General features: G+C 53.2%; 1 protein-coding gene across 3 annotated transcripts; it reads right to left on the reverse strand.

Moving 5' to 3' along the window:
* Positions 1 to 1,348: 1,348 nt before the first annotated feature.
* Positions 1,349 to 17,055, reverse strand: ADGRG3 (adhesion G protein-coupled receptor G3). 3 transcript variants are annotated; one of them, XM_073307408.1, is made up of 13 exons: positions 16,380 to 17,055; positions 14,484 to 14,513; positions 12,424 to 12,604; positions 11,755 to 11,896; positions 9,558 to 9,704; positions 8,838 to 8,960; positions 8,721 to 8,760; positions 7,612 to 7,712; positions 6,788 to 6,900; positions 5,557 to 5,837; positions 4,969 to 5,062; positions 3,378 to 3,667; positions 1,349 to 2,607 (listed from the first exon to the last, which is right to left on the reverse strand). In XM_073307408.1, the coding sequence occupies exons 1-13, from the start codon at positions 16,447 to 16,449 to the stop codon at positions 2,495 to 2,497; spliced, it is 1,725 nt and encodes a 574-aa protein (XP_073163509.1). In that variant the 5' UTR covers positions 16,450 to 17,055; the 3' UTR covers positions 1,349 to 2,494. The 3 variants fall into 3 exon arrangements, with proteins under 3 accessions (XP_073163509.1, XP_073163508.1, XP_073163510.1); XM_073307407.1 differs by lacking the exon at positions 16,380 to 17,055 and having other exon boundaries at positions 14,484 to 14,714; XM_073307409.1 differs by lacking the exons at positions 8,838 to 8,960; positions 16,380 to 17,055 and having other exon boundaries at positions 14,484 to 14,714.
* Between the last annotated feature and the right edge of the window lie 1,260 nt (positions 17,056 to 18,315).

The raw sequence follows: 18,315 nt of genomic DNA on the forward strand, positions 1-18,315 counted from the left end.
CTGAGCTGGGTGCTTAACACTACTTTGTGCCTTTGACAGTCCTTCCCCTTGCTGTCCCCAAGAGTGTTGGTTTTAAAGGAAATGCATCCGATGAAGTGAGCTGTAGTTCACGAAAGCTTATGCTCAAATAAATTGGTTAGTCTCTAAGGTGCCACAAGTCCTCCTGTTCTTTTTGCAAATACAGACTAACACGGCTGCTACTCTGAAACCGGTTTTAAAGGGGATGGTGATGCACTGTGCTGGTTAACCACTGAAACAGCGAGCTGCAAGTGTTGGTTCCACAAGACACTTGCTGAATGGAAACACTTAGGGGAAGAATGATGGGGCTGTTGCTGTGGGAACCAAAACTTTAGAACTTGCTGACCTGTCTAAATCCTCCAGCTGGTCAATGCTTTAACATCCGCTTCCTCTCCCAGCCAGCCTGTTCTTGCCCATAACCTCTTGCCTCCAGTATCTATCTGGCTATCCATCTGAATGCACCGCAGGTGATTTTTCCATGCAGTGGGGCTCATTGATACATGCCATACCCAAGAGACTTGGACTCTTTTAAACACCAGCAGTGATGCAGCCCATGATCTTCACGTAGTTGGAGGTGTTGCGATTCAAGCCAAACCTCTGCCTGGAGTAAGCTTCCTAGCAGGTTTAATGTTTCACCGTGAACGCAGAGGTTTAGGTGACTTTAGTGAAGTCTGCAAGTTTGGGCACAGTGGGCACAAATCTATTGAACTATACACCTGTAAGTGATTACCCTAGGAACCCTCAGAAAGAGGCATGTGGCTGTTTGCAGCAATGTAATGACTCATGTCTGCTTAAGGGAGAACAGACTCTTTGTAACTGGGTGCAGTTCCATAATTCTGCATGGAAATTGTAATTATTGCTCATTTGCATAGCCAAATTAGTACAAGTGCAGAGCCTCCCCTACAGGAACTGCGAGCTCTGGCCTGTGTATGACTATACACTAAGTATAAAAACCTCTTGCATTACTTTATCTAGAATTACTCAGTAACAGTTCTCGCTACCCCTAAGTATTTCAGGGACTGTTAATGCCATTTAGGAGGCTATTCTGTACATAAGTGGTGAATGAGGTGTCTTGAGCCTGTTTGTAAAAGCAGCCATTGCAGTGAAATCTGTTCGTGCTTCAAACCATGCCCTTTTTCAGGAAAGGTGCAGATCAAGCAACTCTGTACCCAAAGGAAAGGAGTAAGCAGAGAATATGGAGAGAGATCTGCTGCCCCCAGACTTCTGATTGTGCTCAGTGTCACACCCTGGAGGTTCCCAGTGGCGTCAGGAGGGAATAATCTCAATATGCAGGGTGTATTAATTCACTTATTTATTCAAAAGTCCTCAGCAGTACATGTGCAGTGCCATGGATTAGAAATGGATTCAGGAATTTTGATGGAATGGCCTAGTGCATAATGGAGTTCCCACTGATAAATGGAAGAGCTGCTTTTCCAACTCCAGGGAATGAGGAGGGAGAGAGAAATAAGTCAGCCCATCAAGCCTCTGCAGCTCTGAGAGATGTGTGCACCCTTCTACCTATCTGTATTTATTGGAATCTGCTAACTGGGAATTGTTCCCAGGAGCCAACTTATTCCCCATTAATATATAGCAAGAGAGACACCTGCAAAAGGGGGGACAGAATCCTCTTATCTGATTGTGCTATAGCTCAGTTAAACTCCATCCATGAACCTGTAGTGAGGTTTCACCCCTGTCCTGCTGCGCTTAAAGATTTTCCTGCTGGCTCAATTCCAACCCCTGGTCCTCTTCCGCCTTAACTAAAGGGGCAAAGCTATAGAGCTTGAATCCATCAAGCTTATGCCTAGAAGTCTCCATTCAGATCTCATTCCTCTTCTCTCTCTCAAGAGGGAGCTCCTTAGAAGAAAAATCCAATGGGAGTAAGGTGCTTAAATACCTTTGCAGATCTTGACCTAAGTGAGTAAGGGGCAGTTGTGAGCCCACAAGAAAGCTGTGATGATCTGCAGGGACATTAGCTGAAGTAGGTGAGATGCCAGGTGCTCTAGGCTCTGTCTTCAGGTAACCAAGGCCCCTTAATCAGACAGAGAGGTTGGCCTCTGTGAAGAGTTTCTCTTATGGCAAATCAATTTCACAGGGGGATAAACTGAGCCATAGCTGGTAGCCTTGGGCAAATAACTTGACTCCTCTGTGCCACGGTTCACCCATCTGTAAGGAAGGTATTATTCTGATCCTCATGCAGTGCATCAGGTTCAGAACAAGGCACAGAACGCAGGCCACTTACTTCCAGTTCCCTGCTCTGACTGCTAGACAAAACTCCTCTCCCCCACCCCACCATGGGAAGGAGCACAGAAAGGGGCTCATCTACTGCATGATTGTGCTTGCCACGCAAGCCTAAGCACGGCTCTCCACCTTGCTAGCGCCCTGCCCATCCCTCTCCGCTCATTGAGGAAGCTACGTGGACTGGGCAAATTCCTCTGAACTAGCCCCCCTCTGCCTGGAAGAGAAGCTGGGCCTACAGTTAGCTGTGGGAAGCGGTGGTGACTTTCCCATTCTTGCCGCTGCTGGAGGAGGATGTGGTTGCTCCTTTCTTTGGATAGTAGAGAACAGCGAACCAGATGAATATGAAGAGACCTGTGGAGACAGAAAGGCCTCGGTCAGGGTGGAAACGTTGGAATCTGTCCTGCTGGCGAACGCTATGGCTAATGGCCCAGGGACCTTTACCAGCACAAGTTTGAACCTAGCCTCATGAGCTCTTAGTACGTACAGGTGAAAGCGGAGATTGGCTTATACACCATTCCGGGGGGAACGTCCCCTGTCTCCTGCTGCCTCAGCAAGCCCATGGACTTCCGAGGTGAAGCTGAAGGAAGCTCCTAAACTCACTTGCCCTAGCTGAGCCGCTGTTAATGGTCCAGCCCTCGCTAAAGGGGGGATTCCGAAGAGTAAACTCTTGCAGGGGGAGAGTGCAGGTGGGGTGGTAGCCACCTGCGTGCCCTCCCTCCCACCCCCTGAGAGCTACATCCCTCGCTGCGGGGGCAGGCAGCTCTTTAGCTCTGTGCTCCGCAGAATGCTGCAGTTGGGCCTGGCCCCCCAGAACCGCCTTCCTCTTCAACAGGGAAGCGTGGCCTGCAGAGAGGTCCCAGCATGCACGGCTCTAGCTACGAGAGGTCCGAATGGCTTTCCGTTCGGTTCAGGATGTAGCACTGTTCTTTGCGACCTACAGCGCTAGTGGGTCACATCTCTCTATTAAAAGGGAGGGCAGCTGTGATCTGGTCCACCCTGAGCCACGGCTGCGGCCCTCCAGCCTGGGGCGAGTTGCCAGTGTAGCCGCTCGGCAATGCCTGAGCACCTGTGGTAGGCCATGCTGCCTGGCCTTGTGCTTTAGCTGGGAGCTGTGCCCTGACCTTGGAGAGAGTTCAGTACTGTGAAGAGGTACGCTGCAGGCATGGACATGGCGCCGTAGGTGAAGAAGGCCAGCCCCCAGGTGCCTCCCAGCAGGCAGGAGAGGCCTAGCACTGTGAGGCCCCCCTTCCAGGCCTTTCTTTTCTCCTCCTTCCCCGCTGTGGCGCGCTGCAGGCTGAACAGCTTCCAGGCTACGACCACGAGGACCAGGGTGTTGAAGAGGAGGATCAGGCCAAAGTAGCTGCAGTTGGTGACGTAATGGACCACCAAGTGAGCGGAGTCTATCCAGCACCTGCAAGGGACAACACAGTGAGCCTGGACGGCGGGTCTAAGATGTCACAGCTGGGGTGGGCGGCAGGCAATGGAATGGGGCCGCACACCAAGAAATTGCTCCTGTACGGATCGGCGCACGTGGCTCTCCCAGCATGGGGACCCCTCTGCATAGAGTCCCTCCTAGAAGGCAGGGCCGGGTGCTTTCAGAAGGGGGGTGCGGGTAGAAGGGTGACAGGGTCTGTGGTCGGGAATGCCCCGGTGCTAGGCGCCCCTGGTCTGTGATGTTGGGCAGTGACGTTCTTCCCCCTCTCTCACCTCGGGAACTCCAGTGAGCACTGCAGCAGACAGCGAAGCCCAAAGACACGGGGCAGTGGTGTGTACTGGGATAGGGCAAGCAGCCCTTTTAAACACAGGCTTCCCATGGGCTGGAGCGGCCAAGCTCTAGGAATGGCCTCCACTCCCATCCCTAGGCCATATGATCCTGCCAGGAGCAGGCTGGAGCACGGATGCTGAAGGCCAGATCCTGCTTTCCTTGTTTTCCCCAATTCCCCGCTGAGGTCCGTGGGAGCCTCGGCTGCCCAAGGAAGGCACAACTGGGCCCTGAGTCTTCCCCTTTCACTTCTACAGTGGGTGGTGTCCCCATGTCACAGCTGGGGCACAGTCTGGGCATAGCGCTATGCATGGGGAGTGCGTGGTTTCTCCATGTGGGGAGGCTGCACGTGCCTGGACCGTGGCCCCCCCCTGAGGCCCACCCCTGCTCAGCTGCCTCCTCCTGAAGCCCCACCCATGCTCCACCCCTGGCCCTGCTAAGCCCCCTCCCCAAAGCCCCCCCACCCACTACTCACTGGCTGCCCACTCACTGCTTGCGCGTACCTCTTCACCCCGTCCTGCGAGGCCCCCATGCGGGCAGAGCTGGGATGGGAAGAGGCGAAGCCGTGGGGGAAGAGCACGAGTGGGAGCGGGGCCTTGGGATGGAGCACAGGCCAGGCTACAGCTGGGACACCCACCCTTTCAACAGCGGTGCGCTCCAAAGGTGGTGGGCTGGCTGTTTGGGGAGGCTTAGCTTCCCCTGGCCTCTTCTACCTGCCCCTCTGGAGCTATGCAAGGGCCGCCCTGCAGTGAATGGGGTGGGCTTGTTAACACCGCTGCAGCAAGCTTTTAGTGCTTAACCTTGAACAGAGGGCGAAGCTGAGGAGCAAAGAAAAGATGGGTCCAGTTTCCTTTCTAAGGCAGCAAAGGAACAGGAGCGGGCTTGCTTTGCCCAAGCCGAGACACAGCTAATCCACACCACCGAGAGCCAGGAGCGAGGGTGCAACTTACAGGGTGACGGTGGTCCGGTTGGCCGTATCCATAATGGTGTATTTTCCATAGCTGTTCATGCTGCCAGTGATGGTGACCACGAGAGCAGGGAAGCCTGAAAAAGCAAAGGGAGGGGTCCGTGAATGCCCGAGGAAGGGGGAGATGGGTGGCTATTTTTTCTTTCTGTTTCTAAATGCTCTGGTCTGACCTCTTGTCCATCTACGCCCAGGTCCAGACGTGGTCTGAGACAACAGGCAAATCTCAGCAGATGCAAACTGTTTTAAGAAGCCATTTTGTGGAGCTGTGATATCATTTGGAGACTTAGGTTGGGTGGGCTCTGGTCTCCTTCTCCTATACTCCCAGCAGTGTTGCTGTGCCTTGTGAACCGCTGCTGTGCCCCACTCCAAGGGTGGGGGGGATTGATCTCTGATAAAGGTAGATATTTAAAATCCAGAGGATCTAACCTTCTTACTAAGGGAGGTCAGACTTTGGTCCCAAACAGGTTGGCTGTGTCCCTTTAAGAGCTGGCCCTAAGCTCTCCATGGCTAGGGAGCCCACCGTTGAGCCTGACAATCCAGCCCCTAGCAAGCTGGGGGAGATGCAGCCTACCCCAGCCGACGAGGGACAGCTTCGCCATGTAGTGCCGAATGTAGATGTTGGTGACTTTGATGACCAACAGGTAGAGCTGAAAGGCCTCAATGGCCATCCAGGTGAAACAGCAGAGCAGGGAGTAGTGGGTGAAGCCTCCGATGCCCTTGCATAGCCCTGTATGGCCCAGGCTGAAGATCCGTCTGTTCAGCAGGTAGGCCAGGTTCAGGAGGAGCAGGCTGCTCGTAAGGTTCACGTGGATCTTGGCCGTGTCATTGGACTTGAATATTTTGTAAGCGAACCTGAAAGCGAAATGAGGCTCAATGAAGACCCAAGACAGCTCAGGGAAAGAGTGACACCCATCAGAGAGCATCGCTGCTCTCAGAGCTCCCATTCTCCGCTGCCTCTTAGGAAATCAAGGAGTGGTTACTCTCATCCTTCACTGGGGGTGAGATAGCCCCATGAATGTGGGTTGTTGATTTAATCTCTCCAACCATGTAGAGAGAGAGAGAGACACGTTAACGCCGGAACTTCCTAATGAAACACAGAGCAGAGAGAGACATGGCATGACCCAGGGGAAAACAAAGGACCCGGTTGGGGGAAGAATCATAGACTATCAGGGTTGGAAGGGACCTCAGGAGGTCATCTAGTCCAACCCCCTGCTCAAAGCAGGACCAATCCCAAATTTTTGCCCCAGATCCCTCAATGGCCCCCTCAAGGATTGAACTCACAACCCTGGGTTTAGCAGGCCAATGCTCAAACCACTGAGCTATCCCTCCCCCCCAAGAGAGGATGAGAGGGGAGGAGACTGGAAGCTTTTTGGGGCAGAGACTCTTTTGTTGTTGGTATTTGTGTGCATGGAGACCAACATGACAGCAGCCTAGTCCCTGGTTGTGACCTCTGGGCCCTACTGCAATCCAAGTGACTGGCAGAAAATGAGACACTCAGAGGCTGCCCCTTGCAATGGGGTGACTGCAGCGGAGGGATGCCTCAGGAACGCCGGACCATGGACGGTTCTTGCTTCCCTTCCCCTTGACTCAGGGGGGATTTGGGGCCAGTCTCAGCCCTGGTGTAAGCAGATGGTACAACCAGTGAAGTCACTGGAACTGCACCAGTTTACACTAGGGCTGAGCTTAGCCCATAGACTCTGCGTTCGCCCAGTTCCAGGCTCCAGCGGGAGGGCTGTATAGGGAGGGTGGGGATGCCAGGAACATTCAGAGAGAGCCTGAGAGAGAAGCTGGAAGTGTCCTACCTTAGAGCAAAGTACAGGCTGATGGTGAGGGCTGAGAAGACCACGGAAATCCCACAGCCGACATCTGCGATAGTAAATAACTTCTGGGCTGTGGCATTGTCTAGGGACGGATTCTGTCAAACACACACACAGGTGCTGGGTTACCACAGGCGCGGGCTGGTGCGACAGCAGTCAGCAGAGGACGCGAGAACGCAGGCAGCTTAACAACCTGCTGGAGCCGCTGGGACAGCAACGCTGACCTTCTGGGCAGGGTTGGGGTGGGGATTAAAGGGAGGGCTGCTGCTGCAGGTCCAGCTGGGAACGCCCCTGGGTGAGGAGAAGGGGAGTGGAGCGTGAGAGAGCTAGTCAGGCTGCCTGGCTGAGTGCAGCACAAAAGGAGAGATGTGGTTCTGAGCAGACCAGTCACTCCTGCCATGTCCTGTAAAGATGGGCGAAGGAGGAGCGGGGATTAGCTATGGTTGCAATGGACAGTAAAGACTGGGCAGCACCTCACTGGGGAGGCGAGAATTTAAGTCTCTCTGCCTTGGTATTGCAGGCCAGATGCTTAGCTGGAGAACGTCCCCCTCCGCCATCCAGCCACTGAAGGTGTTGGGTTGGGTTTGTTGCTGATTAGAGACCAGGGGCTTGGAGAGGTGGAGCCCAGCTTTGTCACTGGAGCTGGGCTGACTTTCTACAGGCCTCAGATGAGGTGTAAACGTACAGCCATCATGCCAGTTCATATATGGAACAGCTCCAGCGCAGATTGGACCTGGCCTCTGGAGTTCAGGATGGAGCAGGCAACAGAAGCCAATGTAAAAGCAGTAGGTACAGAGGATACGTGATACCATTAAGAGGGTGAAGAAGGTCAGGTGATCACAGCAGCACATGGTCCCCCTGTCTCTGAGTTCGGTGAGGCAGCCAGATGTGTTCCATCCTCCGCGCCTGCCTGCAAAAGTCACATGGAGAAACCACGGAGTGGAAACCAAGCACGTCCTCAATCCTCGCTGCGCACAGCCACCAATGAGAAACGGAAGCTGAATGGCCCTGCGAGTGCCCTGGAGACCTCAAAGTGAGTGCCCTGGAGACCGAGTAAAGCCTCCAGTTTGGGGAGGGGATGGTGAAGGAAAGGACGTGGGGTGGGATGAAGGCCTCACCTGTCATGGCTTGCAAAGACCACGGTATAGGCTCAGATGCGATACTGATGGGGGACATATACATACATAGGTTGGTGTCTGTCTAGCCTATGAGAACAAAGGACATATACCATGTGATCGCCTCTGGCACAGCCAGAGCCTGGACATTAAGTTACTAAATGTGAAATACATCTTGAGGCAGAGATGATGAGGGGAGGGGCCCATCAGATACACGTACACGGGCTGGTTCCTGTATCACTCACCTGGCTACAGGGAAATTCTGAGCTCTGCTCACCAGAGGCCTCTCTGGGGATTATTCTAACAATACATTAGCTCTCGTGGTTCCTGCCTGCCTGAGGGCCTGCCCCCGCGCCGTTGACCAGGAACGGACCCAGGACTGGGCACTTCAAATTTGCGAGCAATTGCAGTTAAAACACACAAAAAGCCAAACACGTCAAGCAACCGCAGCCCAACCAATTCTGAGTGAGCACCGGCGCCCAAGGGTGTCCGTGTCGCCTTCCAGACAAGGCCTCGGCGCTGGAGGGCGCAGATGCTCCACAGAGGTGAAGAGGCAGACTGGCCCTGCCCCAGTGCTGCTAGCTCTCAGCGCAGAGGGGTTGGCAGGGCGGCAGGGTCTTGTGGATCTAGTCCCACCCTGGTAGGCCCGAGGTGCAGTCCTTTCTGGACGCGCGGCTTGTCTCTGCAAGACTTTTCCTGCTCTCATCTCAAGCCTCTCCTGGGCTGTGCCAGGGGCTGCCTGCACTCCCTGGGTGAAGCTAGTGTTTATTCTCAGTCCTGCCAAGGCCCTCCACCTCACGTACCTTTCTTGGTGTCCCAGAAGACGCACTGACGGGCCACGTTCTGCAAAGACAGAGTGGGTTAGCGAGCAGGGTGGCCTCCCCCGGTGAGGAGGAGAGGGGAGGGGAATGCTGGCTTACCTGGGGCAGTAGTCCGTGGGAGAAGGTGAGTTCTACACAGTCATTGAGCCCGGTGATTTGCCTGCCTCCCACTTTCACACTGACCATGACGTTGTCTAGCATGGTGCCTGTCTGGTCAGGGTCCTGCGGGACATTGGCATAGTTCCATGGCCACAGTTAGTCTGTACGCTTGAGGACCTCAAGCTCGCAAGGGTGGCAGAACCCGTACCCACTTAGTGCAGTGCTCTGTCTCTCTCTAGTGGAGACTCACTGGTTGATGAACCCCCTTGTCTAACAGGGCTGGATCCTTTAGCTCAGGTAGTCGAGCTTCATGCCTTTAGAGCCAGCAGTCCTAGGCTTGTTTCCCTGCTGCTGCCCCACCGACGGGTGCAGCATCGCAATGCAGCCCTTGTGCTGCCATGGGTCCTATAAGACTCTGTATGGCCACAAAGGAGTTAATTCAGTCACCTGGCCTTTATACCTCTCCGCATCAGCTGTGGAATCAAGTAGTGGCTGTCATGGGTCAGTGTCTACTTCATCAGGAGAATGTACCCTCGTGCTGCCAGGCATAATCTGATCCCCGCCATAGCCGACCACTCCCTATTCAACACCGCCTGGTCAGTGAGATGCGTGATGGGGGCGTTCGCCTTCCTCTGGAGAATCAGGGATTGCTCAGGGCCAGAGGCAGGACGGCTAAGAGATCAGCTGAACCTCTGCTCTGACTGTTACGGCAACACTTACCTTAAACAGGCCCACTTGTCCAACGTCGAGCACCAACACTGCCACTTTGACATAGTCTGTCTCGCTGCGAATGGACTGAAATAGTCCCCTGGGGAGTTTTACGTTGCTCCCGTTCCTCTTCCCACTTGTGTCTAGCTCCTTGGGGACCTACGCCGTGGACCATTAATAGTTGATTATTATTTGCTAACAATGTCTTGTTCTTCTAGAGCACCTTCTGCGACGTTACTGACATAACCTATGACCGTGTAAATCATTGTTGCAACCACTGTTATATATTTGCAGCAAACATTGTACAAAGGGTGTCGTGTGAGGTGTCTATGGAAAGGTTGTGAGTTGCTAATTATAATTATGCTGTCTGAATGTGTGGATCGTTTTTGTAGTTGAAGTTACGAATACTGGCTATGTACTTGTATCTCAGTGTGTTTTGACTCTGAGGTAGCCTTAGCAAAACATTTGGTCAGCTTCTTGAGAAAGGAATTTTCAAGTTAAGTGCCCAGTCAAGAAACACTTAACTGATAATAAATCTTGGAAGACTCCAATCCACATAAGAAGTCTTCCTGGGGATGTTCAAGATAGCAGGTGAGCAACGGCTGCCACCGGTAAAGAATGGAGTCATGCATGGACATGTGACTTGCCCATGTGACTCCAAACTCCATTTTGCTGTAATTTTCCACAGTAAGAACAAAGAGGTGTTCTTACACCTGGAAGAGACTATGAAAGGCAGCTGCCTCATTTCCATCTTGTCTTCAGTCCTGCTCCTTACTTCTGGAGGGACTTTGCTACAAACTGAAGCTCTGACCAAAGGACTGAATGACCCATCCCAGCTGTGGATGTTCTCCAGAGACTTGATTTGAACCTGCAGTTTATTCCATCACTGCTACAAGCCTGAACCAAGAAATTTGCCGTGACTGTATGTCATTGATTCCAGTTAACCAATTCTAGCTCTCATCTCTATCTTTTTCCTTTTATGAATAAACCTTTAGATTTTAGATCTAAAGGATTGGCAACAGCGTGATTTGTGGGTAAGATCTAATTTGTATATTGACCTGGGTCTGAGGCTCGGTCGTTTGGGATGAGGAGAACCTTTTTTCTTTTTTGGGGGTATTGGTTTTCATAACCAGTCATCCCCATAATGAGTGGCACTGGTGGTGATACTGGGAAACTGGAAAAAGAAAAGGAAGACTTGTGGCACCTTAGAGACTAACAAATTTATTTGAGCCTAAGCTTTCGTGCATCCGATGAAGTGAGCTGTAGCTCACAAAAGCTTATGCTCAAATAAATTTGTTAGTCTCTAAGGTCCAAAAGTACTTCTGTTCTTTTTTGCGGATACAGACTAACACAGCTGCTACTCTGAAACCTGGGAAACTGGAGTGTCTAAGGGAATTGCTTGTGTGACTTGTGGTTAGCCAGTGGGGTAAAACTGAAGTCTTCTCTGTTTGGCTGGCCTTGGTGTGCAAAGGAACCCCAGCCTTGGGCTGTAATTGCCCTGATTTAAGCAATTTGTCCTGAATTGATACTCTCAGAAGTGTCCCACCAAGTGCAGCATTGTTACACCTTCCATCTCAGGATCCACAAACACTTTACAAACATTAATGAAGCCCCTGTGAGGTGGATATTATTCTACCCACTACAGAGATGGGGAAACAAAAGACAGAAACAGGAAGTGACTGATCCTAAGTCACTCAGAGCATCTGTGGCAGGAGTCCTGATGCTCAGTTCTCCACTCTAGCCACTAGAAAACATTGCAGCCTAGCTTTTGCCACACAGGCTGGGCGTAACCTCTGTGAGAAGAAGGAAGTTCTTGCAGATAAGGAGGGCCTCGGTGTCCTACGTTTGCTCGACTAACTTGGCCCACACCAACCATTGCGGTGAATGTGAGAGCTACAGATAGCAAGATACAGCTGGCAGCATCCCCCACCTTCTCTAGTGGTGTTTTCAAGAGGCTCTTTTCTTCATAGCTCTAGTGCAGCTGGAATCATGAGCTCTGAAGAAGCACCTGGCTGCATCATGGCTTGCAGTGCACTAGCAGGGGTTAACGCCACATGGCAGTTGCCTTCAGCACTCTGGTAGTGCAGCCATCCCATGCTATCACCCAGGCCCTGAGGTGTCTGTCTGAGAAGCTAGAGGCCCAATGATTTATTTCGCCCCTGCTCAGAAGGAGAAGATGCTGCCATTTTGGAAGGAAGGTGTTTGCTACCTCATTCGGCGTGAGTGTGAAGACGAGATCGTGGGCGATGGAGGTCCTCACGTTCTGGACCCGCGCCTTTGCCCCTGTTATGTCTATGACGCTCTCATTCGCATCGTTCCCGGTGAGGTACTCCTCGAAGTCAGGCCAGAAGCTGCAACGGGAGGAGGGACATGCTGAGAACTGGTGAATGGGGGGAGTGCAGCTGTTCCTGCCAGGCAGGAAATGGCCACCATGTACTAAGTGTCCTATCCCCAGGAAGCTGACGCAAGGGAAGTGCTTCCTAGGCATATTTAAGCTAATGGGGAGCAGGGAAGAGAGCCAGAAAAGAGCCCGGCTGGTGTGGACTATGGGAATAACCCTTCCCAGGGTGGGAGGCCATGAACTCTTCACCTCAGCACAAGGCAAACTCTGGGACTGACAGACCCCTCTGTCCTGGAGTGGGCTGGGGGAAACTCTGGCATAGACCCCCTCTGTCCAGAGGATGAGCCCTTTCCTGCTGGGGTGGAATGAGGGGGACCTCTGGGCCAGGTTCCTCCCTCCTGGGCCAGGACGTGGGGGAATCCTGGGTTGGCTGCTGTAGCACGGGCCTGCCCGTCTCCCTTAGCCATGAGGGACCTTCTCCAACAGAGCCCTGCCCGGGTGACACTCTCCTTCCCGCTCCCGTGCGCGCCCTCGTACCTGTGGATCTTGTCCCTCACACAGCTGCAGAAGGTGTTGTTCTCCTGCAGCAGCTCCTCACACGAGGCGGGGATGCTCGTGATTTTCCTGGCTGACTCCAGCTGTACTGGTAAATCGCCGTCGGTCAGGCCGATGTCACAGCAGCTAGGGTAAGAGTCCCCCCTGGGTTCTTTCTGCAAAGCTGAGGGAGGCAAACACAGCAGCGGGGGTGTTCCCAGGTCACCCCACATCCCGCTCACCCTCTGGCTGTCAGGGAACGTGCGGGGAGCAATTTGGAAACCCAGGGTTACCAAGAACAAAGGAAAGTGAGTAACAGTGTCCAGGAGGCTGTGACTGCCTGAAATTAATGGGCTAGAAAAGAACCATGAGGCCCCCCCACCATGCTATTTCAGGGGCTCAGAGGGACTGCAGCTGGGCACCTAACAGGGGAGCAGCGGGAGGCTGGTTAGCTGTGCCAGGATGCGATCTGTAAGCCTTGGCAGCCCTTGGCCGAGCTTTCATTGCATGGCCAGAGGCATCTGACAGTAGATCAGAGCCTGCCCTCTGTGTTGGATTGACCTGCCCAGATGCTCTGAGCTGGATTCACCCTGGCACAAACACCTGCAACGCCCCTGACGTCAAAGGAGTTGCACCGACTTCCTTTCGGTCTCTCTCCCTCCCGCGGGGATCCTGCTGTCCATTTGCCCCTTGATTCTGCCCCTTAGCACCCATGCCAGCTCTCGAGGAGGGCTGGATCCGGCTCGCTCAGGAGCCTGCCAGAACAGCAGCAGAGCCCCATGGCTGGCCAGGTGGAAGGAGAGACTCTTGAGAGCAACACAAGACGCACTGTCTCTGCCCTCCCCTGGGATCTACTTTTGCTGCCGGGGGAGCTCAGGTTTGGAAACTGGTTTCCTCACCTGTCCTTTTGCCTGCAGCAACAACATCTCCTCATACTTCAAGCAGACTTTCCTCACTCCTAGCCTGCTATCTGGGCTCTCATCCTTTTTGCCTTGGTCCCATGGGACCAATCTAATTGCATGGCGACTTGGCAAGGGAGAGAGAGAATCAGCTCAGCATGAGACCTCATATAGAGCCGCTTTCGGGCTCTTGCAAATGAAGGCAGGCCATGGTGCATGCGATTCTAGCCGGAGATGGGTCTAAACCAAACATCCAGATCCAAATGAACCTGAAAGTCAGCCCCTACAGGGAGGGCAGCACTTCATGGAGTCACACCAGGGAGGTTTGGTGGCAGTGGCCTGGTTAATGATCAGATTGAATTCCCTGGATGTAAATCCCTGAATGGGATGTGGTTCTACCAATAAACCTGTGGGAGCAGCCTACAGCTAGGCACTTAAAGCATCTCCCAGGCTTTTAGGAACATCTGGGGTGACCTGATGGAACAGGGCCCAGGATGGGCTAAGGAGCTGTTCGGGTGGGCTAAGGGGGTATAACCAGGAGTAATGGGTGAAAGTGAGACAATAGCAACGTGGGCCGAATATGAAGGAGAGCTTTCCTGGCAGTACTTAGTTTTCTATCTTCTTAGCCCTGTACAGACATTGGATAATTAATCCTATAGCACCCGGGAGAGGTAGGTGGGTCACTAGTCTCATCACCATTGGCAGATGGGGAAACGGAGAAACGGAAGTGAAGTGACTTGCCCACGTCACACAGCAGATCTAGTAGCAGAGCCCGGATTGACTGAGGGCCTCCGAAGGGGGCTCCTTCCTCAGACCACTCTACGAGGCTGTGGCCCTGTCTCCCACAGGATGTAGCGGAGTCTGTCTGAACAGGGGTAGCTCCACTCTGCCTTCGGGCTGTGGTTACTCTCCCTCATCAGCCCAGCCCTGGCAGTGCCTCGTGGCATCGCAGAGACAGGAGGTGGTTGGCTCGTTGGGTCATGGGAGCTGAGGGTGCGGGATTGGGGAGGAGGTCTGGGTTGGGTGGCTGTTTAAGGCACTCTCGCATCGGAGGAGGAAGGAAAATGGAAAGCAGAGGCAGAAGGAGGTCCCCTGGGATTCATCCTTAGCAAGCCTAACATGGATCTGCACCTGCGGCCCGGTTCAGCAGAGGAGGGGACTCACCCCAGCACTTGTCTTGTCCTCTGACGCAGTCTGGAACAAAAAGGAAATGGAGAAAACCACCAGGGTCAGTGAGTGGCATCAGAGGAGGAAAAAGATCGTCACCACAATGCACGAGACCCAGCGGAAGAGCCATTGAATCACTCGGCGCTTCCTCGGTCCCGCGACACTGGAGCCAGCCTCAGTCTGTCTCGTCCTATGTCTCCTCCTCGCCTTCGTTTCTTTCCCCACCTCTCTCCCTCCCTCCACCGGTTCCCTCCCATTGGCTTAGAGCCACTGGAGCAGGGCGCCTAGGGCAAGAACGTCAGGAACCTGTAGGGAAGGAAACAGGAAAGACTAGGAGAGGCGAGACCATCAGTGGAGGGTCCCTTAATATCACTCCTTTGCCTCAGCCACATGCACGGCCCCGAGCCAATCACATGCAGATTGCGACTGAATCGCCTCGCCCACACTGAGTTCACGCACATCTTCAGCATGGCACAGATGCCAATAGCAAAACCCCGGCCAGACCTACAGCTCCCGGTGTGCCAGCACCCTAAAGATACACAGAACGCTATTACACGGAATAGGTAATAATCCGTATCGCAGATCACTGTCCCTAATACCTAGCACGGCCATGCTACTGACACAGGGCCAGATCCTCAGCTGGTCTGAAGCGATGTAGCAGCTCATGGGCTAGCCAGTTGTTTCTAGTGCCTTTCAATCCAGGGCTCTGTTTCAATACCACTGCATCAAACAGTGGTTTTTCTAGCTGAGAAACCTCAGAAGATTAGCCGGGGGCTGGAGCTCTCCAGGGCCCTTCCAGCCCCACATTTCTGTGAGTCTAGCTATGTCGAGAGAGAACGATACACATAAAAGATACATTAGTACATTGCATTCGTTGGGCTGGTAATCCGGGCTCCAAGGGTTAACAGATTTTCGTGTTCAGGTCAGTTGCTTGAATGTTGCGCGAGTGTTTGCTCGATCCTGCCCCATTTGGAGTCCCTGCAAAGACACCCAGTGACTGCAGTGGGTGCTGGCTCGGCCCACAGCAAATGCTCAGATTATCTTTGGAGCATATTTGCATAGATACTTCTGGCAGGATTCCCCCAGCTCTGGCTAATGTGTGATGTTCCAGGGACATCCGCCGGCCTAGCAGAGGTGTTCTAGACACCCCCTCATCATTCGGCAATAAAGCAGATCTGGCCTCCCGGGCTGTAGCCAGTATACTCAGCATACAGCTGGCGGTGGCAGGCGACCCCTTTCCACTGGATTGGGTGAATGCTCATGAAGTTGGTTCCCAACCTGCCCTATCCACGACAATGCAGGGAGCACAAAAATCACCCTACCAGCCGCTCCCTGTCAGACACCAGGGGACTGGCGCTGCAGTCAGCCAAAAAGCCAAACTTGGTCACATGATCAGAGAGCAGGCCCCCCCACACCGGGCTGCAATGCAACATATAGCGCAAAAGCTTAGGGGAAACCATCTCTCTTGCCATTCCTAGCTCTCAGCTGATCACTTTGGCCTTTCATAGAATCTCAGGGTTGGAAGGGACCTCAGGAGGTCATCTAGAGTCCAACTCCCTGCTCAAAGCAGGACCCATCCCCAATTTTTGCCCTAGATCCCTAAATGGCCCCCTCAAGGGTTGAACTCACAACCCTGGGTTTAGCAGGCCAATGCTCAAACCACCAAGCTATCCCTCCCCCTTTCAAATGGAAGTGTCTGTCCCACTGGTTAAACCAGCACTGCAGCCCCATGGTTAAACAGCCTGTTAAGGGTGGGGGGCACTTTTCCCTTTTCTTTCTCAAAGCCCCAGATCCACTAGGCCAAAGCATAGGAAAGCCCCCAAAGCATCTGCAAGTGACACACACACACAGAGTGATTGGCTTCCCCCCACTAGCTTCTTCTCCTCTACTCACCCAGCAGTGGCAGGAGGCTCAGGGTTGTCACCAGGAAGGAGTATTTCATGCTGTGCAGCAGATTCACCATTCTCCTTTCTTGTGTAAGTTTCTCTTTCTATCCACAGGGTTCTCTGCACCGTCCTGCTTCGTCTCTCTCTCTGGCTCTGTCACCAGCCCTGTGCTCTGAGGTTTAAATTAGGCAATGGAAGTGTCATTTCCTATCTGAAAACTTCACAATCCTTCCTGCTCCTTTACAGAGCAAACTCGCTGATAGAGGGTTCCTGGCTGATGAGTGACAGGTCGCTCGCCTCAAAGCTCAGAGCTGGGGGTCGCCTTTCCTAAGTCCTGACCCATCTCGGGGTGGTTCTGAGGGTTCCTCTCCTGTTGTCATGGGGGCCACAATCCCATCTGAGCCCCTAAATCTCCTCTCTTCTAAGTGTCTGGCAAAAAACGTGCCCTCTGCCTTGGGTCCAAGGTCAATGCTGCTCAGTGGGTCGGAGGGCTAGAAGCGCCTGGGGAAGATGCGCCCCTTGCATTCCAGCCCATCAAGCACCCAGATGCTGTCACCTCTATGATGCCCCTATGCCCCCCGGCCCAGGAAAGTGATGGGCTCAATATTTTCTGGCCAGCGCTTGTGGCTTCTTGCTGGAAAGCTGGAAGGACCATATGTGAGCCCCAAATGTAAGTACCTTTCCAACAACCGTTCGCAAAAGCAGGATTACCAACTCCAGTCCGTCAGACATCAAGAGGTCATTTCCCCCGAATCATAAGGTTGGCTTCAAACTCAGGAGACTTGAAGAAAAATAAATGCAGGGTTCCTTTCCTATGTGTTTTGGTGTCCCAGTCATCAGGGGGCATGTTTACAAGCTCTTCCCCCCAAACCCTGAGCATGAGGAAGGAACTTTTAAAAAAAAAAATAGAAAGCAGAGAGTCTCCCCTTATCACATGACCCCAGGAGCTGGGGCTTTAAGAACAACCTCAAATAGCTTGAGACTTGCCGTAACAGCATGAGAGTTGGCAACACCTCATGTGCCGTCAGTCCCAAGTTCCCAGCTCCTCCACACCACAGTGTAATGATGTCAGGGCCAGGACCCCTTGAGAGCTGAGCAAAGCGACTGGCCTTTCTGACCACTCATGGGCCAAAGAACGTGGATTCAGAATTAAAAGCAGGGAAAGCTCTCAGTGGGCTCGGTGGGTTTCCATTCCTTGAGCAGCATGAGCAAATCAACTCTGGGGACTGGAGTTTATTCGCCCTTTCCCATCCCTGGAGCATCAGGGAGGGGTTAGGAATAAACATGAGGCCAGATTTTAGAGAGGAAATATGGTTCAGTGCTTAGGCTGCTAACAAGATTCAAGGGACCTAGAATAATGGGGCCTACAAGCTTCTGTGCAAGCGAGGAAGGGGCTAATGGGCTACTGAAGGCCCAGCTCGCCCAAAGAAAGACACCTGGGGCTGGAAACGGGATTCCAGGGAGCGGCTGGAAAAGAAGAGCCCAGCTCAGTTGCAAGGGGACAGGCAAAGAAAGCAGGCTCGTAGGTTGCACCCTGTGAAAGATAAAGGTGATAAGTCCAGGGGTGGGTCCCTACAGATCTCCCTAGAGGAAAGGGAAGTGTTTATGGCTATGTTGCTTAAGACTTGCTTTGACCCAAGGGCCTGGAAGGGGTAGATCTGTAGGTGACTAAGCTGGGAGCCTAAGTCGCTGCCCCCCAGAAAAATGTTGGAGTATGGCGGGAGCAGCAGACGAGTAGATAAGGAAACTGAGGCTTCTGCCCCGCACCGTGCTGGAAGGGGGTGATCTGCTGGGGGGGGTGCAGTTCTCTGCAGTTGGGGGGGGGGCATTTGATCATTCAGAGATTCCACGCACACACTGGCATGCCAATCATTTGGCCCACCGCCACGAACGAAACAACCCTTTCTAGGCTAAAAGAATTTTTCCCACCTAGTTCGAAACTC

This window comes from Lepidochelys kempii, chromosome 12, assembly GCF_965140265.1.
Source record: "Lepidochelys kempii isolate rLepKem1 chromosome 12, rLepKem1.hap2, whole genome shotgun sequence".
NCBI classification, from domain to species: Eukaryota; Metazoa; Chordata; order Testudines; family Cheloniidae; genus Lepidochelys; species Lepidochelys kempii.

Coding starts and splice junctions, on each gene's coding strand:
- ADGRG3 (XM_073307407.1), bottom strand. CDS start 14,616: ATGGCTCTTCCGCTGGGTCTCGTGCATTGTGGTGACGATCTTTTTCCT. Junction 12,605..14,483: donor AGGACAAGACAAGTGCTGGG/GTGAGTCCCCTC, acceptor TGCCTCCCTCAG/CTTTGCAGAAAGAACCCAGG. Junction 9,705..11,754: donor TCACACTCACGCCGAATGAG/GTAGCAAACACC, acceptor TCCACGGCGTAG/GTCCCCAAGGAGCTAGACAC.